The 24408-nt window shown below is 34.1% G+C and overlaps 5 protein-coding genes across 6 annotated transcripts in view; 2 read left to right on the top strand and 3 right to left on the bottom strand.

Annotated features, from left to right (window-relative positions):
• LOC108780986 (something that sticks like glue) overlaps positions 1 to 4503 on the bottom strand; it is a 24575-nt gene extending 20072 nt beyond the window's left edge. Inside the window, exons 1-5 of the mRNA XM_018548841.1 lie at positions 4338 to 4503; positions 4015 to 4249; positions 3655 to 3894; positions 3100 to 3266; positions 1904 to 2281 (exon numbers count right to left, since the gene is read on the bottom strand). Of these exons, the coding sequence (XP_018404343.1) occupies positions 1904 to 2281; positions 3100 to 3266; positions 3655 to 3894; positions 4015 to 4249; positions 4338 to 4503 (1186 nt within the window). The remainder of the gene's footprint in view (positions 1 to 1903; positions 2282 to 3099; positions 3267 to 3654; positions 3895 to 4014; positions 4250 to 4337) is intronic.
• Positions 4504 to 7167: 2664 nt separating this feature from the next.
• Tom7 (translocase of outer membrane 7) lies at positions 7168 to 7998 on the top strand. Its single transcript, XM_018548819.1, has 3 exons — positions 7168 to 7406; positions 7604 to 7652; positions 7852 to 7998. The coding sequence occupies exons 1-3, from the start codon at positions 7307 to 7309 to the stop codon at positions 7865 to 7867; spliced, it is 165 nt and encodes a 54-aa protein (XP_018404321.1). The 5' UTR covers positions 7168 to 7306; the 3' UTR covers positions 7868 to 7998.
• A 3030-nt stretch (positions 7999 to 11028) lies between these two features.
• On the top strand, positions 11029 to 13411 carry LOC108780930 (aurora kinase C). Its single transcript, XM_018548775.1, has 5 exons — positions 11029 to 11154; positions 11478 to 12099; positions 12208 to 12342; positions 12741 to 13131; positions 13205 to 13411. The coding sequence occupies exons 2-5, from the start codon at positions 11504 to 11506 to the stop codon at positions 13295 to 13297; spliced, it is 1215 nt and encodes a 404-aa protein (XP_018404277.1). The 5' UTR covers positions 11029 to 11154; positions 11478 to 11503; the 3' UTR covers positions 13298 to 13411.
• Positions 13412 to 14290: 879 nt separating this feature from the next.
• On the bottom strand, positions 14291 to 19636 carry smid (nuclear valosin-containing protein-like smid). Of its 2 annotated transcripts, XM_018548684.1 has the most exons (12): positions 19407 to 19636; positions 19121 to 19328; positions 18694 to 18912; positions 18263 to 18601; positions 17865 to 18164; positions 16628 to 16847; positions 16251 to 16533; positions 15719 to 16187; positions 15307 to 15474; positions 14906 to 15232; positions 14579 to 14797; positions 14291 to 14503 (listed from the first exon to the last, which is right to left on the bottom strand). In XM_018548684.1, exons 2-12 carry the CDS (start codon positions 19268 to 19270, stop codon positions 14363 to 14365), a joined length of 2835 nt encoding a protein of 944 aa, XP_018404186.1. In that variant the 5' UTR covers positions 19271 to 19328; positions 19407 to 19636; the 3' UTR covers positions 14291 to 14362. The 2 variants fall into 2 exon arrangements, with proteins under 2 accessions (XP_018404186.1, XP_018404185.1); XM_018548683.1 differs by having other exon boundaries at positions 19121 to 19636.
• A 1854-nt stretch (positions 19637 to 21490) lies between these two features.
• lic (dual specificity mitogen-activated protein kinase kinase lic) lies at positions 21491 to 23995 on the bottom strand. Its single transcript, XM_018548751.1, has 6 exons — positions 23604 to 23995; positions 22923 to 23088; positions 22593 to 22829; positions 22160 to 22339; positions 21860 to 22077; positions 21491 to 21774 (listed from the first exon to the last, which is right to left on the bottom strand). The coding sequence occupies exons 1-6, from the start codon at positions 23666 to 23668 to the stop codon at positions 21630 to 21632; spliced, it is 1011 nt and encodes a 336-aa protein (XP_018404253.1). The 5' UTR covers positions 23669 to 23995; the 3' UTR covers positions 21491 to 21629.
• Between the last annotated feature and the right edge of the window lie 413 nt (positions 23996 to 24408).

The raw sequence follows: 24408 nt of genomic DNA, 5'->3' as shown, positions 1-24408 counted from the left end.
AGAGAGAGAGAGAGAGAGAGAGAGAGAGAGAGAGAGAGAGAGATGTTAAGTGTCCATCTGCTATTTTTTTTATTTATAAATATATCATGGAAGAAATATATTTTTCATCCAATAAAAAGATCAAAGATCAAAAAAGAATAAAGATCAAAGATATATCATTAATCAATACATTACTTAATGCTCTTATTTGATTAAAATTAATAAAGGAGCACATTAATATTTTATTGACTAAGAAAATTTTATGAATATAAAACTCAATAAATAATGTATCTATGTTTATATGTGTGTGTAAATAAGTTACTTTAACATAAAGTAATAATTCCTAATAATCGTAAAAGTCTATGTGTACATATATCTTAGATATGTGTAAGTTTTCTATATTCGTATTTTGAAGCTTTGCGTAAGCGCGCGCACGAGTTTTGTGAATGTAATAATATAAATACACACTTTTGTGTGTATAAAATTTTGAGCACTAAACTTGAAAACATTATTTTCGCGAATAGTAATAAAATTACATGAAAAATTTTAAAATTAGTGAAATTAGTGAATCTTTGCTAATTAGCATCTTGCTACATATAGATACAAATATTTTCACGTATAATTGCACACATATTTCTTAGATTATAAAAATAATATAAATGTTACAAATATTATAGGTAGACAATTTTAATCGTAAATCATATATATAAGTAAACTTTTAATAAATTTTATATTTTTTTAATAAATATTAGAAAATAATATATGAAATTCAATATACCTAATGTGTCAATAGATTTATTATTAAAAAATTTCAGTGTGATTAACTCTGTTAAATATACACTTTTAGCAAGAAATAACAATTGTTTGTTATCACACATAATTTTAAGCAATAATTGAGATTATATAATTATCAAACATGAAACTATATACAAGACGTAACCATTTTCATTTTTTAATATATCTTTTATATATTTAGTATAATCCATTACTGTATTACAGAGTGTGAATCTATTTATTCAGGATTGGGTAGTAACTACTTAAAACGTTAAAAGTTAAAAAAAAGTTAATAACTTTTAACTTAACTTAGTTAATTTTAAATGCATTAAATTTTAACTTAACTAAGTTACCTTTAAACGTTAACTTTTTAACTTTTTTTTTAAGTTAACAAATTTTTTTATCTTTTTTAAATATCTTAGAAAAATAATAAGATATAATAAGACTAAGGCCGGAATCCATAGTCTGAACATAGTCTAAATCTCAAGGAATGTCTTAAGATACTAATATGGCTCTCTCATTGGTTCATGCACTAGTTTAATACCATCTCGAATCTTGAGTAACGTCTATGGATTCCGTCCTAAGAGCGTATGTATATTCTGTTCATATTTTAAGACCATCTTAAGTAATTTCTTAAGATGCTAATACAGCCCTCTAATTGGCTTATGCAGTTATGCCTTATATCATAAACCTTAGTCTGGATCTACAATAAGTGTTTTAAAAGACTTAAGTCATAAGAAATTGACTAATTACAGTCAAATATTCTTCTCGTATTCGAATTTAATTGATCAATTTCTTATGGCTTAAGACTTATTAAAAAGTAAACCTAATAATCTATATTGTAGTTATTTAATCTCATTTTAAGAAAAATTAGGACATTTTGATCTAAAAATAATTTTTTTTCAAAATTAACTTTTTTTCAACTTGAATTAATTTAATATTGACTTAACTTACGTTAAGTTAATGTTTTATTCCTTCAACTTTTAACTTAACTTTATTAATTTTGTAAAGCCATTAACTTTAACTTTATTCAGTTAAAAAAAACATTAATTTACCCAACCCTGATTATATTGTTTAAAATATATCTAAATATATTATATTGTTTAATATATATCAAAATTGATAACATTAGTTAACAAAACACACTTACTGATTGATGGTTGTGAACCAGAGAGGTTGGTTGACGAATGTTGCGAAGGAGATTCAAGATTAGATGATTGCAGTTCCACAGGTTCTTGCGATGGTGCATTAGGAGCAACAGGTGATTGAACAGTTTTAGTCTGAGAAGATACATGACTTGCAACTTGCTGCATTTCAATTTTCGATTGATCGGTTGATGTAGTGGCTTGTCCAGCATTTTGAGCAGAAGGCCGATACGTTTGTCTCTTGGCATAACCAGTTTCATTTTTAAAATTCATTACTGCATTACGTAAAAATCGATTTGGTATGAGAGTTTCCGGAGAGACATCTCTCTCATTGCAATCTGGGCATTCGTGTTCTTCGGATTCCAATAAAAGTGTACGAATACCTGTTATAAAAAGAAATTTGTGAATATATGTGTGTGTGTGTGTGTGTGTGTGTGTGTGTGTGTGTGTGTGTGTGTGTGTGTGTGTGTGTGTGTGTGTGTGTGTGTGTGTGTGTGTGTGTGTGTGTGTGTGTACACGTACATACTACGCACAATTAGGGGATCACCTTAAAATCTGTAAATTTTGTCGACATTTAAGAAACTGTATCTCTGCTTCCAGAGATCACAGGATAATTTTTGTGAGTGCGTTTTAAAGGATGAAACTTCTACTTTGAAATATTTAATATGATATTTGTCGTCTGAAAAATCTCATTACATACATTATAAAGTCTGAAACTTTCTTTTAAAGTGAGACCCCTTGACTATTACTCTAGCATATCTAGAAGCCAAGTTAACAGGTTCCAAAGGGAATCTACATTTTGCAAAATTTTGAATAACTGCTAGTATTTGTGCGTTCAATCAAAATCTTGCAAAATGTAGGATTTTCTTTAAAACCCTATAACTTAGCTTCTAAGCATGCTAGAGAATCGTCAAAGTCTCATTTTAAAGAAAAAGTTTCAGATTTAAAATGTATGTAACGAGATTTTTTAGCCTACTCTCGTGCTTTATCCGTAAAAAGTTGGAAAGTCCAAATTTTCACAATTTTAAAGTGATCCCCATTAGGGGAATAATTATATTGTGCCTAATGTGTGTGTGTGTGTGTGTGTGTGCGCGCGTGCGTGCGCGCGCGCACAATATCGTATTGTACAATAAATGTAATAAAGATGTAAAGATATTAATAATTAATCATATATCATAGTCGATAATTTAACGAGATTTACATTCATCACAAAAAGAATTTCCACAACATGGAATCATTACTGCATCCGTTAAAAGATCTTTGCAGATACTACATAACAAATCTTCTGGTATTTCTGGCTTCTCTGCTACAGGTTCTGGATCTTGCGAAAATGGTGGTCGTTCCTTCTTACCTTCCTTATAAGCTTGACTAAAGATCACAATAGAAAATAATATGATAATTATATATATATATATATATATCACATCTATAATTTAGTAATGTATATTATAAAATCACACACAATAGTTGTTTTCCATTTACACACAAGTGAAACTGAGCTGAGTATGAAATACTCAGATTAATGACATCACTACTTGCTTACTTTAGTAAAATTAATAAATAACAACACAGGTTCGTAAGCATAATTTTAAAGTGAGTCTACGAGGCTCAGTAAAGCACATGATCTCGATCTTGTCCAGTTTGTAGGTAAAAATCTCAGTTGAATCTCACTTGTCAAAATGTAAAAGGAACATGCATTCATGAGTGATAATTATCTGAGAATCGCTGTAAATGAAAAGCAACTATTGTGACTTACTGGTCAATAGCAGGAACAGCATAATGTCCTGTAGGTGTCATCATAGCACCAGGTACCAAAGGTCCTTCAACTGGTACCATAAAACTTCTAGGAATACCTGTGCTCTTCTTAATTTCAATCGGCTCTTGATTTGTACCTAGCGGACAGTTTTTGATCCAATGTCCAGGCTGATGACATTTATAACAACGGTAATTTGCAGGTACATCACCAGTCTGATTGGCTCCACGAATTTTCATATAACTAAAAAAGCATTTTAGATACATATAACTCAAACTTTCTTACTTTGATTATATATTACATATTTAGCTCATATATAAAAGTATCTTATTTATGTCAATAAATCAATATAAAATTGTATACTTTGACGGATCATAATCTTGAGTCGATTGTGTCATCATCGCACGGATCTTATCTTCCTCTGAGCCATCTAATCTCGTGAGATCTACAGCTCTACCTAAATTAGCTTCATCCTTTATGTTACTAAATGGAGGAGTTTCATTTCGATCCCAAGAACGTTTCTGTTGTACTGTCAATGGAACTCTGGCGACAATAAGACTAGTATTTTTAGCAATTAGTGCATTATCATCCGTATAATCTAAGGAGATTAATATGATTATTGAATATTATTAATAATAGTCAAATAGTTTCATAAGATGGAAAAAAGAATTTCATAAGATATTTGCCTTCCTTTGTTTGTGCATTTGTAATTTGCAGATCAAAATCAGTATTTTTGCCAATACGTTTTTGATGAAATATAGCCTTTTTTAAATCTGCCACTGAAATGTGCAATCCATCAAATGACACAGTGTCATAATCTAAAGTTGATTTAAATTTGTAGTGTACAGACATCGTTACTACTTATATAACCTAAAAATGCACATAAGAAATAGTCAATAAGGTACATTTTTTTATAGATAAAAAAGTTTATTTATTTTATAAAATCTAAACTATCTTATATAAAGAAATTTATTTCCTCAATAACAATAAAAGAGTAAAGAGAAAAAAGTATATGTAATAAGAATGATATAAATTACAGAGAAATTAATAAAGCAAAAAAATGACAGGACTCAGCGTTGTGCTATGGGTATATTGAGGGAGAATAAAAGATAAAATTCCATTCCGCGCCAAAAATACGCGCTATACATAAGTATGCGATACATGCATGTTTTATCGAGTTTACTCTATTACATTTTTAATGCAACATAAGCGTGTAGTCCTTATTTTTCTTAAAATTCTTATTATAAAATACATATATGAATGTACATATGTACCTCCTCCTCGCGAGAGCGGTGACGAGGTAAAAGCCGCATAGGGCGTAAAAGTTAAAACCGTGTCCTGACTCCTGAGAGGAAAACGTTGTGCAAAAAGACGGTTGCACGAGAATCTAGCATTAATAGGTTATAACTTGAAACGTACGTACATACATCAATGCACGATACTGTTGCAGGGTGTATACACATTAATTACACATACTTTTCAGTATTATCTCGGCGAATCATTAATATCATGCGAAGTGTGACGAGATACATATACATACATATCATACTTTCTGCATGACGTGCGTGATGCGACGTAGCGCGACTTCGTAATGTTGCATTGAGAGTTGTGCGACTAAAATACAAACTACAGCACATCGACAAGCGGCAACAGATAGATCGGCTGATCTGGCTGTGTGAGCTATTGTGAGCTATGTCCGGCTGATCACTTCGATAATATGCGGCCGTGCGACTACGAGGCGTATATGGACGTGGTGCGTCAGTACGTGAATTCAAATTTTAGGTGAATTTCAACGAAATTGGACAATTTCGCCTATTTCATGTGATTTTACACGAGTAGTGTAGAATGGCCAAATTCCGCCAGTTGCACCAGTGCCATATCTTCTGTAGAAACGGCTATCGGTACGGTATCGTGCTGCCGCTTCACATAATTTACTTTATTTACTGCAATGATAACCTACACTTGAGCAGCGATGACGCTCGAAACTGTCGAAGCGTATTCCTGCCTATTTTTTGTCTACTAGTTCTAAAATGTCAGAAATAAAACGAAGTTACATACAAAATACAATTGTGACGATCACAAATCAACTCCTTCGCTCCAATTCGTTCATTGACTGACCATCACTGACGCCAGGGTTGCCAGGTTTTCACAGATACAAACTAGAGTCCCTATATCAGAGTCTGGCCATTTAGGGTGTCGTCCCATGGCACGGAAAACGGAATCGGAAAAGTGAAGTGGTAGGGGCAACCAATCAGCATCGTTCCGTTCCGATTTTAAGTAGCCTGGCTCCCGATGGGGCATAATTTTCGGAAACGGAAATTTTTCGTACTCTGTCGATCGCTAGCGATCACAAGAAATAAGATTAAAGCGGGGAGCACAGACTTTTGCATAACGCATAAACCATATACATAAAGAATTTGATTGGTCCATTGACTCATGCATAAGAAAATGGACCAATGAAATTCCTTATGCACATGCTTTATGCGTTATGCAAAAGTCTGCGCTCCCCGCTTAAAGCCCTAAACACAATGCGTGGGAATAGCGATAGCGATAAGTTTCAACCTATCAAAAATGCGTATTCCGGTGTGTTCGATTTCTGATAAGTTGAAACTTATCGCTATCGCTATTCCCTCGCATTGTGTTTAGGGCTTAAAGCCCATGACACATAGAAAAACGTAAGGCCGTAAACGTAATCAGTAAGCGAATTGACCAATCACAGTTGAGAATGTAAGCGACGACTGCTTACGTTCTCAACTGTGATTGGTCAATTCGCTTACTGATTACGTTTACGACCTTATGTTTTTCTATGTGCCATGGGCTTAAAGGTTGATTTATACTGGCCGTAAACTGTTAACTTATACCGTAATCTGTAAAAATTGACCAATCACAGTCGAATGAGAGGGGAATAATCGATTATAATTGATCAATTTTTACAGATTACAGCATAAGTTAACAGATTACGGCCAGTATAATCCTACCTTAAGGGTGCAAACCCATGCAGCGGAATAGCGTAACGCGGAACGAGAGCAGAACCAATAACGAGCATTCCGTGTTTCTAGAGAATCTCGTGATTGGTTCTAGTGACATTGGTTCTAGTGACAAGTTCACATTTGTATCTCGTGATTGGTTCTACTGACATTGGTTCTAGTGACAAGTTCACATTTGTATGCATTTAAATCTATTAATTTCATTAAAAAGTGCATAGTAACGTCAACTTGTCACTAGTCCGTGCCGCTTTTCCGCGCAGTTTTGGCTCCTTGTAATAATAGGAGAAAATTAGCGCGGATTACCGCGCGCGGTTCCTAGTTACTTTACCACGTTCCGCGCTGCATGTAAAATCACCCTACGAATGCTTTGAAACGTTTCTTGATTGGTCAGTTTGTATAACTCTTTCTTTTGATTGGTCAATCAAACGCTTCAAAGCAATTCGTAGTGGCAACTCGACCGCAGCCTGTTATCTGCAGACCTCAGTGGCCTAGTTCCAACCCATTCCAACCGCAGTTGGTTGCCTGATCAACGAAACAAGAGAAGAAGAAGTGGTCCGTGGTCCATGATTCATTGTTATATATTGCTGTGCATTACTCGATGTAATAAGAGAACTTCAACGATATTAACTTAAACGTATTGCATTGCTACAAATCTTAATATAGTCAAAATGGTTTTAAGTTCAACCACGAAACAGAGGATAGCCATCGTTCTGAATGTGAGCAAATTCGTATTTCAATGGGGATTTATTCCTGCCGTACTCTTTTTAGGTTAGTTTTTTAACTGCATTGGTTATATTCCACTTTGACATTCTTAATCCTCGCGAGCATAATTTCATCTTTACTTATTGAATGATAAACAAGGATGAGATAATGCCCGTGAATACTGTGAACGTTAAGTAAAATGTACCTGAGATACATTATTTTACTTGCCGTAATACTACAAAGTTTCAAAATTTTGTTTTTAGGATTCAGCAAGGGTGCTGACCCAGGCATGCCTGAATTAACCCTTATGAAGTAAGAGAATTTAACTATACATATGTATTTTTAATTTCAGAACGATAGATTTTGAGTGCTTTTCATTTAATGCCATAAGTCGACACAAACATCATTCTATTTTTCTTGAAATTTAGAGATAAGAAAAAATAGGATGATATTTGTGCCGACTTGTGCCACCAAATGGAGAGTACCATTTGTGACAATTTTTTTTTTACAGCTTATTATGGCAGTAAGTCTTTCATGGATTCATTCCAAAAGAATTATGAATACCTTTGATGTTACATGAATACATTTTATTTAAGGTTACAATGTTTCCAATTATCAGAGTAATAGACTGTATCACATTAAATAAATGTTATATTGTTACCTGAAGTTCAGTAACAGTTTTTTTTTTTATGATTATGTATGAGAATCATTCTTATACAATGAGGAGTAAGGGTGATTTTATGGTCAATAACCCTAAATATACAATAGAGTTTTTTTAAGCCTTAAGCCATAAGAAATGGATGAATCATAATCGGTTATTTTCCTCGAATTCGACTGTAATTGGTTAATTTCTTATGGCTTAAGGCTTAAAACACCTATTGTAGATCCAGAGTAATACTTGTTAATATCTTGAATCTTAATGATATATTTAATCAGTATGTATCAATATTTTTAATATTTCTACAATTTTATACAATCAATATTATTGACAATATATTTTTAGTTTTACGAATATTATTCTCTGACACGCTGCAACATGGATCCTAATAATGCGATCCTGATGCTTGTGACTCAAAGAACAGATCATCATCGATAATCTAAGTCAATCCACAAATATTAACCACTCATGGCACTCATAATTAGTAACATTGACAGTATTTTTTGACTGCGTATTTACCTTAAAAATGAGTTATATTTTTTAGCCATGGTCCGATTCATGCTAAGTGTTTACATGTCATATGGGGTGCATTTCACATTTGATGCGCATAATGCAACATTTATCCTTGTTGCTAATCAGATGAAGATGTGTCTAACCTCAAAATTTTTTACGAAATTTGAAAAGTTGTACGACGGACCACCTATATCAATCTATACTTTTAACATTTATGGGTCTACGCATGGTGGAAAATATTTCCACCATGGGTCTACGTACACAATAAGAGAGATCATGGTGTAAGAAGAATGATGAAACATTGCGCATAGTAATGGTGGAGCCAATAAAATTTATAGCGTTTTCTCTTGGCTGCACCAATGTAGGGTGATTGCACCAGTTCATCTTTTTTCCTTTTCCCTTCTCCTGGAAAGAAAAGATAGAAAGATGAACTAGTGCAAAAGTTCAGCTGAGTGTTGCACTGGTGCAACCAAGAGAAAATGCTATTTTAGGTCCATATACATTTGGACCCGATTCTTATTGGTCGACTACTGCGCATTCATGATGTTGTTTCACCTTTCTTCTTACACCATGGGAGAGATATTAGTATTGTTCGTTTTGTCTCTCGGGAGCTGCTCCGAGTCGCTCTGAATAAACCCAGCGTACTCGGATGTGATCCATTTAATACTATAAATGCTTCGTTGATCAATCAGAAGAAAAAATTTTACGAATTGATCAATCAAAGTATGTTTTGAGGTATCTACAACATTAAATAGACTGCATCCAAGTATGCTAGGTTCGTTCGGAGTGACTCTGAACAGCTCTCGAGAGACAAAACGAACGATACTACTAGGAACAGATATTAAATAGGGTGCAAACCCATGCAGCGGAATAGCGTAAGGCCGGAATCAGACTACGCATTGAACATTGAGATTAAAGATTGAAAGATTGAAATTTGGCCAATCAAAATAATAGGAGCAAAAATTCTTTTATTCTCATTGGTCAAATTTCAATTTTTAATCTTCAATCTCAATTTTCAATGCGTAGTCTGATTCCGGCCTAACGCGGAACGAGAGTAGAACCAATCACGAGATTATCTAGAAACACGGAATGCTCGTTATTGGTTCTGCTCTCGTTACGCTATTCCGCTGCATGGGTTTGCACCCGAAGAATTTTAACCTGTCAGAAAGCGCACATTCCACAGTACTACACAGTTCTGATAGTTTAAAATTCTTATATTTGGTGCATCCAGAAGTACGACCGCTCATTGAGCGCTCGGTGAGCTCTTGTACCTGTTTGGTTTATATATTTAGATGTAATAGAATATGCCAATCAGATAAAAAAGCCCATTGAGCGCTTAGTGAGCGATCATGCTTCTGGATGCACCTATTTAATATCTGTTCCTAATATTTCTCCTATTGTGCGCAGACCCCCCTTAAAGCGGGGAGCACAGACTTTTGCATAACGCATAAACCTTATACATAAAGAATTTGATTGGTCCATTGACTCATGCATAAGAAAATGGACCAATGAAATTCCTTATGCACATGTTTTATGTGTTATGCAAAAGTGTGTGTTGGGGCTCTTGTCTGTTTTCTGTGGCTAAAGTAGTGTACACTTTTAGGCCTATAGCGGGGAGCACAGACTTTTGCATAACGCATAAAGCATGTGCATAAGGAATTTCATTGGTCCATTTTTTTATGCATGAGTCAATGAACCAATCAAATTCTTTATGTATATGGTTTATGCATTATGCAAAAGTCTGTGTTCCCCGCTTAACGCACATGGAATGCATAACTGTGCATAAGCATAACATAAGGCCGCTGGACCAATGAGCATCCAGCATACAGACGCCATATTGATTAACATAAGATGCTCATTGGTCCAGCGGCCTTATGTTATGCTTATGCACAGTTAGGGTGCGTTCTTTTTCGGATTTGGCAGCCGCTGCGCATCGGATTTGCCGAACGGGCATTTTTTATACGATCACGCAGATACGTAGCCGGCTGCGCAGCTAATTCTAATCGTCTGCGTATCTACTGCGTATCTATTATCAAAAGAACGAAAATCTGCGCTGCAATCGACTGTGCAGTTGCGCTAAAAGAACGAATCATTGCAAGAACTGCTGTATCCGATGCCTAAAAGAACGCACCCTTATGCATTTCATGTGCGATAGGCCTTAGAACTTAAGGACCATTTCATACTGACGCTTGACGCTCATTTTTAGCGTCAAAATAGATCATTTGATTAAAATTGGCACTTGCTATTCGTCAATTCTTATCACGTGATCTGTTTTGACGCTGAAAATGAGCGTCAAACGTCAGCATGAAAAGGTACCTTTAAAGTGAGATAAATATATGGTTGATATTTGTAGAAAGCGAGAAAGAGAGTTCTAGTTCAGTCCAGTGCAGCAACAGAAAACAGACCACGTGATTGTGATGCACCTTATATTGACCAATCAACGAAAGACATTCAATATTTTGAAAAACCGTTTAAAGATGTATGTAGATTACATGGTGTCGTGCCGATACTCTTGTCTGCTCTTGGCTGTGTATTGACCTTTTCTACGTCATCCTAGAAGTGAGTAAATGGTTGAAAGTGTACAATATTGAAAAGGGGAAGAAAGAGATTTCTTCGTTTCATTATATATTTTGCTGCACAAAGGTAAGTGCACTCAAGGAAATTGTTTCTTTTTTGTGACTGACATGAATCTTTCAAACTAATACGGAATATGTGATGTTTTAATATAATGCATTGTATTTTTATTTTTTAATTTATTGTTATTTGTTAAATTGTCGCACATAATTGTTAAAGTTTAAAATCTAAAGAACAATGGTATACATACATTTGTATTTGTGATATTTATATTGTATGTGTATTGTATATTTATTTCTAAGTATTTTCTAACTTTTAATATAATTTTTTTAATACATGTATATAAAGTATTCATAAAAGGAGACATATTTGCTTCAATATCCAATTTATAGGATTAGAAGTATCAGCTGTTTTTAGAATGGACCAAGAAAATGATAAGACTCATTATCCATCATCTACACATACATTGAAAGCAATTAACAGTTTGAAGCACTTACATATTTCTAAAACAATTGCGACAGATATTATTCAATTGAGAATTGAAGAAAGTACTATCAATGACGAGGAAAATACTATGAAGTTTGCCAATAAAGTTTGCTCAGCAACTAATAAAAATGAAAATGAATGTAAAGAGATTGCAAAGAACTCTATAGAATTAATGCCACCACCTAAATTGCCAGTAGCATGTAAATCAATAGACTCTACCCAACAAATGTCTAATAGTGAAAACAGTGAAAAAGTAAGAGATAACAAAAGTGATGAAACAGTCCAAAAAGGTTCAGATACAGAAACGAGTAGTTCAAGTAAGGAAGGTGAAAGTAAGAAAAAGTGGGTACTAACAGATTTTGATATTGGCCGGCCTCTAGGTAAAGGAAAATTTGGTAATGTATATTTGGCCAGAGAAAGACGATCAAAATTTATAATAGCCATGAAGGTGCTTTATAGATCACAAATAGAAGATGCACAAATCTTACATCAAGTACGAAGAGAAATAGAAATTCAAACCCATTTGAGGTATCAACTTTCGTATTTGTTTTCATCTATTATATATAATAAAAATTGTACGTGATACATATTATGAAATTAAAAAATTATATTTAATATAAATTATGTTTTTTATAGACATCCAAATATTCTAAGAATGTATGGATATTTCTATGATCCTAAGCGAATTTATTTAATATTAGAGTATGCACCAAAAGGAGAACTTTATAAAGAACTGCATAACCAGCCTAATAAACGTTTTGATGAAGTAAGGTAATGAAAGAGAAATTATATTCTCTGTAGACATAATTGAAATTAATTATATATAGTATGAAAGCCAACGTGTTTTTCACACAAACAATATTTGTCCTACTTTTTCTCACAAATCATTCTCAGTAATATGTTGTTAACAATTCCAAAGTATTAATTATATTTTTTTACAAAGTGTCAAAAATTGATATGAATATATATTGATTACATTTGAAAAATGCATACATATCTATTAGATGATATAACATTTATTCATTATAATCAGAATCTCTTCTCGTTAGCTTTGATACAGCTGCCTTTCATACATTTTTATTAGATATTCTTGCTTTAGTCTCAAAAAGCCTTTGTTTTCCAATAATTGTGTTGTACTCTTAAGCATATTATAATATCTATACTTGTAGAACAGCCACTTATGTAGCTCAGTTAGCAGATGCATTAAAATATTGCCACAGCAAGAGTGTTATTCATCGTGATATTAAACCTGAGAATTTACTTCTTGGAATTAATGGAGAATTAAAAATAGCTGACTTTGGATGGTCAGTACACGCTCCTTCATCTCGAAGGGACACTCTATGTGGAACTTTAGATTACTTGCCACCTGAAATGGTGTCTGGAAAAACACATAATCACACAGTTGACTTTTGGGGTGTTGGAGTATTATGTTACGAATGTTTAGTTGGAAAGCCTCCTTTTTATGCAACAACCAACGATGAAACTTATGTAAATATAAGAAGATTACGGTATAATTTTCCGAATTTCGTTAGTGAAGATGCAAAAGACTTAATTTCAAAGGTATGGTTTTAAATAAGTTTGTGATTAGTGCACCACGTTTTCATTTTAAAATTAATTTTTAATTATATTTTAGTTGATAGTTATTGATCCTGAAAAAAGATTGGATATGGACGGTGTTCTTGCACATCCTTGGATTGAGAATAATCGCAAAGTGAATACGGCGTGAAGTCTTTAAAATCATAAATAATGTAATTATAAAAATAATCACCTTGACTGTATGTTGCAATTGTGTATGTATGTCCACAATATAAATAAATTGTAATTTTAAACTCAATATCACCAGGGAAATGATAATACATATTATTATTGATGTTTAAGTACTTATTGTGTGCGCGTGTATGATTATACATATATAAATGTTTTATGCGATGATGGTTTGGGAACATGTACTAATAAATAACTTTTTAAACCTTAGCCTGTCTTACATAAGTAGAGATTTATTTACACAATACAAGATGTATTGCACGATGTTGCCATTTTTTTTATACTTTTATACTATTAATAGAAAAATCACGCCTGACTTGAAGTTGTTAATTGAAGTACCTGGATGTTGGATTTTTCAGATACGTATCTGTATGTGTTTATATAGTTTATGTAGAGATCTATTGATTAATGTCGGTTGCAAATGATCTATTAAAAAGCCGTTCTGTTGGCGAGAATACTCTCAGGGTTACTGGCTTACTATTGTTTTTTGTGAGATTGTATAAAATCCGATGTTGATGGAATTTAAACTTGGATTTTTTAGCCACAAAGAATAGACGTACATCTTTCTACACAATCGTTATATTAAAAGTATTTTAAATATAACATGATGAGAGTAAACTCAAGATTAATTCTATTTTAAAACATATTTATTTGTACACATAATTAATCTATACATACAATTAAAAAAAATTGAATTATAAATGCTACATATGTTGTAAAATAAACTTTTATCGACTAATAGAAATCTTATCTCTTTTGACATGCTGTAACTAAAGCTTTTATATCTATAGGGAAAAAAAAATATATATATATATATAATGTAGAATATTATAACCGACTAAATGTCTTGAAACACAATAAATCATCAGTTAATTATTAATATAGCCAATGTTAAAACTGATTTTTATGAAACATAAATGCACAGAAACTAAACTATACCATTAAAGAAGCCTGTTTTATCTTTTGTATAAAAAAATTTAATTTTGGTAGTGGAAGAGTTCTTTAGCGATTCTTTTTTAATTGTACTTTAAGTTTCCATTGGCTCCATAACCACATCAACAATTGGTGCATCCAATGGCGTAACTTCTACTGGTGTATCCATTGGTGTAATTTCAGGGTTTTTCCTGGCCAAATATAATTTACTCAACTTTTCATAATGTTTAATATCCTGCAAAATTTGTTTCTTTTATTATACATGTACTAATTGTGTTCAACATAGATTTTCAAATAAACGAATACGTGCCTTTTCACGTACGGACGGTTGCACTTTATCGAATGCCTGAAAAATATGTCGCATCGAAATTTCTGGTTGTCCATAACCAGCTATTATTTCTTTCAATGCTTCCATACCAGCTTCTCTTATCAAAGCTGCCAAATCCGCACCAGTGTAACCATCACACCTATTATCGTATGCCACTTGATTTAAATCGACGTCTGAGGCAAGTTTTGGTCTTGTTGCATTCTACAAGAGTTATTATTAATATGTATTATGATGTTAAAAGAAACTAAAATTTTTTCAGAATTAAATCCTCTTTTTCCTGTACGTTGTTTCGCGCGCGAGTGCAAATACCTTCGTTACAGCACGTAAAATATCCACTCTATCTGAAGCATTTGGGAGACCAACGTATACAATTTTATCCAATCTTCCTGGTCTCAAAACAGCTGGATCTATAATATCGGGTCGATTACTAGCCGCCATAAGAAATACCCCTTGCCGACCCTCCACACCGTCCATTTCTGTAAGCATTTGATTAACAACGCGTGCTGATGCAGAATTATCGCCTTCTGTTCTCTTAGGACACAACGCATCTATTTCATCGAAAAATATGACACACGGCGATGAATTTCTCGCTCTTAAGAAACATTGACGAACTGCTTTCTCACTTTCGCCAACGTACTAAAAATATACAAAATCATTTGACTCTCATATTTTCACGTATAAATGTATAATACTATAATGTTGAAACTTGCCATATTTAAAAGTTCTGGTCCTTTAACAGAAATAAAGTTAATTCCAGCTTCGTTAGCGACAGCTTTGGCTAGTAATGTTTTTCCACATCCTGGTGGACCACATAACAATACTCCGCTTGCAGCTGTTAAACCTAATGTATTAAAGTGTTCAGAGTGTTTAACAGGAGCCTGCAATAAATTTATATACATGTGTCGCAAATGTCATAAAATAAGTAACCTAGTAGCAGAAATCATGTGTGGCTCCATATGAAAACAATTGACTTGTTAATAGATTCCTAGTTAAACCTGACCTTTACTCGTGTACATCTTGATTTCATACAAAATCTATTTATTTAAGACTAATAAATAGCACAGTAGCTACTCTTCCAAGAAATAGGAAGTATTACGAGGATAAAGAAGTATCGATACTCACGAGAATAGCCATCTGCAATTCTTGTCGTATATTTCGCAGTGAACCGACATCGTCCCACGTTACATCGGGAACCGTTGCAAATCCTTCTCTTTTCGCCGATGGTTGAACAATGCGTAGAGCTGTCTCAAAATCACTGTGCTCAATGCACAAAGTTGATAAACGTTTTGGGGAAAGTGGAGGTTCAGTATGTAACCAGGTTAATAAAGTTGACAAGTCTGCTGAATGTTCCTGAATTATATCCATTTTGGCAATTTCTGGAATTGAATTTTTGGGTAACTCTTGTGGAAATGTAAGATCATTCTCAATTGTAGTAGGAATTGTAGTAGTGGGAGATCTTGTTGTGACACTAGTATCAATTAGATTTTCCGAATTTTCGGGAATTTCAGTTTCTTTATTCGGTTGTTTCTCGATTTCGGTTACTTCGGATGACTTTTCCTCCTGTTTCGATTTATTTAAATCCTCAAATACTCTAAAAACAATTATATATGTAAATACACGAACACATACAAATAAATATGTATAAAAACTTTACCTATCTACAGCAACCATGGCAGCTTCCCTAATTAAAGCAACTAAATCTGCACCTACAAAACCTGGAGTAAGGGAAGCTATTGTCGACAAACTAACATTAGGAGCTAATACAACTTTTTCAGTGTGCACTGCTAAGATTCTAGCCCTTGCTTCTCTATCTGGTATTCCAAGGCACACTTCACGATCAAAACGTCCCGCTCTTCTTAAAGCAGGATCTAATGAATCAGGTCGATTTGTTGCACCAATTACCAGTACTCTGTCTCCATTTTGGTTAAGATTCAATTCTAACAAGACAATAGAGAGAAGGAAAATATATAGCTCATGACTTAGAGTAACATGGTAAAATATGAAACAATAATGGAAACATTAGTATTTTACCATCTAAACTTGACAATAATTGCGCAACAATTCTTCTTTCCATTTCTCTTTGAGCTGTAGCTCTATGTGGAGTGACAGCATCTATCTCATCCAAAAAAACGACACATGGTGCAAGAATTAGAGCTTGTTCAAACAATTCCCTAATACGAGCTTCACTTTCGCCAGATACTCCAGTCACAAGTTCAGGCCCTGCTACTTTGATTAGAGGTATATTTAATTCCTAACATAAGAGATGTAAATATTAGAGAGAAAATTAAATCTATATAACTTTTCTACACACACACACACATACTATTTCACAATTATATAAAAAATGTATTTTTTATTCTACTTATTATATATACAGGATGGTCCAGACTACCCAAAGAAGTCGGCATGTAAGTATTCTTCATGAAAAACTGAGTTGAAAGTGTTGAGGTGTCAACAGTTTTTGAATGGTTGAACTTTTAAAACCGTATAACTACTACGTGTATGTAAAGTTCGCGCCATTAAGTGCGGCGCAATAAAGCGACGCGGGCGCTTTGATGGATATTGCCAAACATCACGATGCTGAACAAATATTAAAAATATTCTGTGAAATCTTTGTTGTGACAGCTATTGCTGTATTCTTAAATTGAGCCCAATTGAATTGATGAGGAGTAATTTCAATTGCAGATTCGATAAAACGTCATTAAAAGGTGTATTGTAAAAATACACATTTTAAGTAATAAATAATTATCATTTATTACTCAATTTCAAAATATAGCAATAGATGCTAACAGAGATTTCACGGAACATTTTCAATACTCATTCTGCATCATGACGTTTAGCGATATCCATCTGAGCACCTGTACAGCCGACCGCTTTGTTGCGCCACACCTAACGGCGCAAATTTTACACGCTGTTGTTGGACGGTTTTAAAAGCTTACCATTCAAAAACTATTAACATTTAATATTTTTTACTTAGTTTTTTTATGATAAATACACACGTCATGCCAGCTTCTCTAGTTCATCCTATATATATATATATAATCTGTGAATATAATGTATATAGATACAGTCGAACTTCCATACACTTAACCCACATTTTTGTTTTAATCTCCTATATAGTAATTGAACACATATTAGTCGTGATAGAGCCGCTCATATTAGTTTACTTTTACTGAGATCAATCGGTCCCTATAAGTTACCTTCACGGAGGTTCGACTGTAATATTTGTAACTATTGTACTATATTTTCCAATTAAATATTCTCTTACTCCTGCAACTGCATGTGCTAATAACGTTTTTCCACATCCAGGTGGTCCATGAAGTAAAAATCCTCTTGGTGGAGATATACCGAGCTGTTTGAAGATTTCAGGATGTTTTATATGAGCCAATAATTTACAGACAGTTTTCAAAACTTTGTCGCTGCCTCCTACATCAGAGAATGAAATTTTTGATTTCATAATAGGTACAATTCTCGCTTTCTTGATTGAAAATTGTCCATTGCCACTTTCCTTATCTCTTTGTCGTTTTCTTGTAGATTCCAAGGACTGTTTCACGACTTGGTTCATAAGCTAAAATGACAGAAACAGATAACAAGTGTATCCTCCAATTTGAATCTTGTTCAAATTTAACATAAAATCATCAAGATAAATTGCATGGAAATGAGTACTAAGTTTGATTTCACAGATGCTTCCAGTGTTACGGCAGATATTTCTGATTTTGCTGTTTCTTGCTTTGAGGTAGTTGTTTCTGATTCTACAGTTTCTGGTCCTATAATTTCTGGATTTACAGTAACCATCAAGCCCGAAGATTCTTCAGCTGCCATGTTCAGGTGTCCAGGTTCAGGTGTCTTTATATCTTTTTCAGTCTTGGAGTCATCTTTAGATACATCATCGTCGCTACTAATATCTATCAATTCCTTATCACTCGAGTTTCCATTCTGTTTATATTGTGGTTTTTTATACATACGTAATAACATGTCACTTATTGAAGCACGCTGTGAATCTGACTAAAATAATGTAACTTGATTAAAAAAGCTATTGCATCAAGAATAAAATAATAATAATAACCACAATAATACAAGATTAAGGTCCAAGGTACCTCAACATCGACATCCTCAAAATCATCATCGTCATACACCGAGCATTCACGCGTCGAAGGCTTGTTTGAAAAAATCTTAGTAAGCTCGTCGTAAGCTTCGCGTACCATTCTACGAAACGGACCGCGTTTCTTACCACGATAATCTCTGTATCGCCTTTGCAATGCGTCTGCCATATCATTTACATCGATATATACTTTATTTTCATTATCGTGCATGTACTGCAAAACATATAAATGTAACATGAAAACAAGTAAAGTTTGCTAAACGATCATACTCACGCATGATATTAACAATAATTCTTGCGTACTTTGCTCTGATTGCGTACGCGTACGCACCGTGGATCCCGCGGATTAATTAAATAGATACGTCAAAGAGAAAAACAATCGAAAAGAATAATCTCGATATGTGAATGCTTTTTTACATTACCATTTGCACGCGACCGATCAACAATTGATCTCGAAAAAGTCTTTGATCCATCCTGTGCTTATTATCCATGTGTTTTGATCTGTAATCTCCACTCGAACCTTGCAGCGGAATAATATCGATCGATGAGTTCAGTTTGCCTATTTTATGCATATTTCCAGACAAGGATGATCCAGATGAGAATGCGACCAAATGCGATCGAGCGTGACTACTGTGTACCAGAAGAAATCAGGATCAGGAATAATATCTCACGTCACGACTCGACACTCGATTATACTTGACACTCAACATGAGTCTGAATCGGCGTCAGAAATGAGACTCGGCTCGGCTATGATACAACTTTTTCAACATGCACGACACTACGCACTACGGCCAACCGTACGACGCACGGAACTCGCGGACGCGGCATCGATCCACGACCATCCACGAAGTTCTGGATGAATCTTGATGGATCTGCATCAATCTCAGCCAAGATTGGTCAATACGTACGCAAAATACTAGTATTCATAAGGCCTGTTCTTTTTCTCTACACTGTGCCCACAGTGCAATAAGTTGAAGTGAAACAGATATACGTTTGTTCCACTTCAACTTATTGCACTATCTGGGTGATTAAGGGCGGGTTCACACCTTGACGGAAAAACGGAAAGCGGAAGAGCAGTTACCCGATCAGAACTCGCGCTGGTAGTAAATAGTACAAAACTAACAGAAAGTCGACTACCTGATTGACTACTGCTTTTCCGCTTTCTGTTTTTCCGTCAAGGTGTGAACCCGCCCACATGCAGCGCGGAACGCGGTAGGCGATAAAGTAACCAGGAATCGTGGCGGCAAGCCGCGGTACGCGGTGAAGTAACTATAAGGTAATTAACCTGAAAAGTTAACGCAAATTTCTTCCAAGTGGCCAATAAAGCGCATGGTAATTATTAGATTTAATCGATTTAATAATGTTATCATGGCCATCAACATCATATCTGCAGTCTCCATGACAAAAACAGTCTTTAATTAATGCGAAAATCGTTTTTTTTTCCTACCAAACTCCGAACTCCGAAATTATTTCTCTTTACTTGGCAGTATACACAGTATATACCTGTGTTAATTTCTAGTTATGCACCCAGTGGGCCTATTCTGTAAGTTATAACGACAATTCGGTATCGTTATACTGTCGTTGCGCAGGTTTTATACCATGTAAAATATCTGCGCAACAACATCCCTAGCTAGTAAAATTGTCGTTAAAGAGTTACAGAATAGGCCTACAGCCGACCGAGCCGATGCCGACCACAGGAAGTAAGATATAAGGAGACTCCACTCCGTAAAATAAAAGTGGTAGGTTTCGAGTTCAGCTTCCGATTCTGATGAGTGCGAGTAAGAGAAATGATCATTTCTCTTACTCGCACTCATTATGCGCAGCACTACTAAATTCACGAGCGCTGCGAGTGTCGAGAATCGGAAACGGAACTCGAAACCTAAAATGGGTTCATGTCTTGTAGACTGGCGAGACCGAGTGGAGTCTCCTTATATCTTCCTTCATGGCTGCGGCCTTTAGAGTCGGGAGCCTGTAGTGTGATTACGGCTTTAGAAAAAACGGAAGTATTCGCATGATACTGCTAAATCATTTGAAACACGTTTATATATTCTTTTTAATTTTTATATATCTGGTTTGCTTGTTTACACACTTGTATTTTCGATAAAATTTGGTAAGTTGATCGAACTAAAGCATTTTAAAATTATTTTTTAATTTATCTTGCCAAAAAAACTGAATTTTTAATTTATGCCTTAAAGATCAACGATTAAATTGATCTCATACGGTTTAAATAATCGTTTATTCTAGATTATATATTTTTTCATTACATTATGGCGCTAGATTATACATAGAAAAGGAAAATATTAAGGTTTTTACAAGAGACTTCTACTATATATATATAATAAATTCTACGAGTTTGTGTGTGTGTGTACGCGCGCGCGTGCATACGTGCGACGTCCATTGTGTCACAAAATTCAATTTTCGTTATTAGTATAATCATTACAATTGATCGCTGATAAATGGAGATATTTTCTAAACAAATCAAATTAATTATTATGTACAATCTAGTGTTACAATAAATTGATCTTCTAATCTATGTTTTTAAAGATGCGCATGTATATCTCGATAAGATGTTATTAAGACTTTACTTACTTTTTTTTATTATTACCACGAATGTTAACGTGTATCGCTTTATCATGTAGAAAAACATGTATGTATTACTTCCTATATTTGTTTTAACAAGATTAGAATTAAAGTAGGCACACAATTATTTTCAGGCCAAACTTAAAAACGCTACAATGATGTGTATCAGATGGGATTAATAAAAATTTAAAAGATAAATTAATCAAGTGCCAGTTATATCTTGCGACACAATGATCAAACGCAATTCACGAATGTAAATTACACATAACAATGCCAATCACATGACTGTTTTGCAAAAATACAAGTTTTAAGTTAAATTATATTGCAAGCTACGTCAAAATGACGTATACACTATACCGGTTGTTCATTTTCCGGTAAGTCTAAAATCTCTCCAACAAATTCGGCCACATTTGTATCTCTTTGGGCATATTCTCTGATAAAGTCAAGTTCTAACAATTGACTGTAATTTGGGCGGGCAGTGTAGTTTTTCATTAGACTGAAAAAAAAAAACAGTGATGATTGTGTAAAGGAATCAATTGAATCAGAGGTGTAAGAATCTTAATACACATGTTGTCACTTACCACTTATTAATAAATTCCTCAAATGAAGGAGAAAACTTTCCCACAGGTAATTTCGGGGCTTCGTCCTTGACTACCTGTTTTAGTTGCTCGAACGGCGTACCCCACGACTCATATGGGAACTTACCAGTTGCTAGTTCAACGAGGGAAATACCTAATGACCAGACATCGGATCTGATATCATATTGCGATGGGTTACCCGATGGGTCTATCCTTTCTGGCTACAAAAAAAGATAATGGTAGAGAATGTATTGAATGGGCAACCGACAAAATTTTCAATTACAAAATTCTATAATTACATACAGCCATATACGGTTTGCATCCAGCATCAATGGTCTTTGCAACTGAATCCACAAGATATCCTGATATACCAAAGTCACAAATTTTTACTTCGCCTTTTCGATTAATTAAGATATTACTAGGTTTTACATCTCTATGAATCACTCGTAATTGTGAATAAAGGTAATGTAGCGCGCTCACTACCTGCAAAATTAATAACGTAAACGATTCTTATGTTAAAAAGAATTTAAGATCAATTAAAATTTAGATTTTAAGTCTAATCAAAGAAAAGAAGATGCAGGTTTGAAAACAAGGGAAAAGAAATATTTGCGCAATTATTTAACATTGGTGTTATTGACAGTTTAAAGAGTTGGATGGGTCGATGGTTGTGTGTAAGCGTGCGAATATGCGTGCTTTTGGTGTGTATACATATATATATATATATATATGTACGTACTGCAAAAGCCACTTTTCCTAGGATATCTTCAGGAATGGCACGAGCATGTTTATACACTTTCGTATAAAATTTATCAAGACTCATATCCATCACTTCCATACATATCCATACATCTCCTTCTCGAAATAAGGCTCCATAGAATTGTACTGTGTAGGGACACGCAGAGCTACGCATGGAAATATCTAAATCCATGAGTAGCCGCTTTTGCTCCTGTGTATTAACAGTAGCAGCTATTCTCTATAAATATCAGTATACATATATAAATTTTTTTTTCAGTTGTTTTATTATACACTATAATGTAAGAAAGTTTATAGCTTATTTTGATAATACCTTAACAGCCATAATTGTACCACTTTGTTTGTGTCTCATTTTATCAACAATTCCATATGCTCCACGACCAAGTACACAAAGTGTTTCTAAATCATCAGCTTCTACGACAAACATTTTTTCATCTATAGTAATGGTAGTTCGTTTGTCTAAATTTCTTGGTGGAGTCCTAAAATAAATCATCCATAAAATGTATCTAAAAATAAATTCTATCTTTATACATACACCACACATACACATTGTACAAGCATCTTTCTGTCATAATTAAATAAAGTAATATTTATAGATACTTTGTATTTAGTGATACAAGTTCTATCTTGGACAATCATTATTCTATCTTTCTAGATAGTGAATAAGATAACAAAAGATGTTTCTGTTTCTTACTGAATACCAATGATGATTGAACACGGTATCAATATGTATTAAATTATTGTTATATGTATTAAATTAGTGAATTCTAAAAGAGCAAACACACAAATACAGAATGACACTTAACCAAATGAAAAATATTTCACAGAAGTAAAAATTTACACTATTTCTTTGAATCTTACTTAAAGATATTTCTATGTAAGTTTATATATATATATATATATACACACACATTAAATAAAACATAAGAACGCAAAAGATTACATATAAGTATGACAACATTAATCACAGCACTTGCATTGATGCTTTACATACACTGGTGTAGGCGCTTCGTCGGAGACCTGCAGTTTTAGATTACGTTTTCCACGACGTAGAGCCATGATATAGAGTCCTATCAACAAAAGGTTAAGGTCGCCGTCAGCGGAAATTCGGCAGTATTCCAGAGGAAGTTAATAGGTATTCATGGCTAGCATGGCTAGTGATCACTAACAATATCACGGGACGCAATGCGTATGTTATCTGGAAAACCAAGAAAGAATCATACGAGAATTTGTATGATTTGTTCAAAAGAAAAAGATAGGAACGGACGGATGTTTAATTTTAGGTTATTAATTCCGTAAAAGAAATTGTGAGAAATATAAGTAAGTCGCGTCGTTGGCACGGGCGGCGGGCGCACGCACGCCCGCTGCGCAGATCCACATGTGTACGTTGCAATTATCGCGAAGCAATCATACTTGGCTTATCAATGGGCGAGTTCAAGACGGCAAAGCGGCTAGGTACGCTTGCCGAGCGATTGAATATAATTAGTTATTACTTATAGATCCAACCAATCATACTCGATCGCTCGGCAAGCGTACCTAGCCTTTTTGTCGTCTTGAATTCGCCCAATAGGTGCATCCAGAAGCACGATCGCTCACTAAGCGCTCAATGAGCTTTTTTATCTGATTGGCATATTCCATTAGATCGAAAAATATAAACCAAACAGGTACAAGAGCTCACTGAGCGCTCAATGAGCGCCCTGGATGCACCCACCCAATCAGCATACCATATTTAAAAAATATTTTTTAAATATTTATTTAATGTAAAATAGTTGTAAAAACATTGAATAAACATTTAAAAA

The sequence above is a fragment of the Cyphomyrmex costatus genome, unplaced genomic scaffold (genome assembly GCF_001594065.2).
Source record: "Cyphomyrmex costatus isolate MS0001 unplaced genomic scaffold, Ccosl1.0 scaffold75, whole genome shotgun sequence".
NCBI lineage: Eukaryota > Metazoa > Arthropoda > Insecta > Hymenoptera > Formicidae > Cyphomyrmex > Cyphomyrmex costatus.
This window is presented reverse-complemented; position numbering and strand designations above follow the sequence as displayed.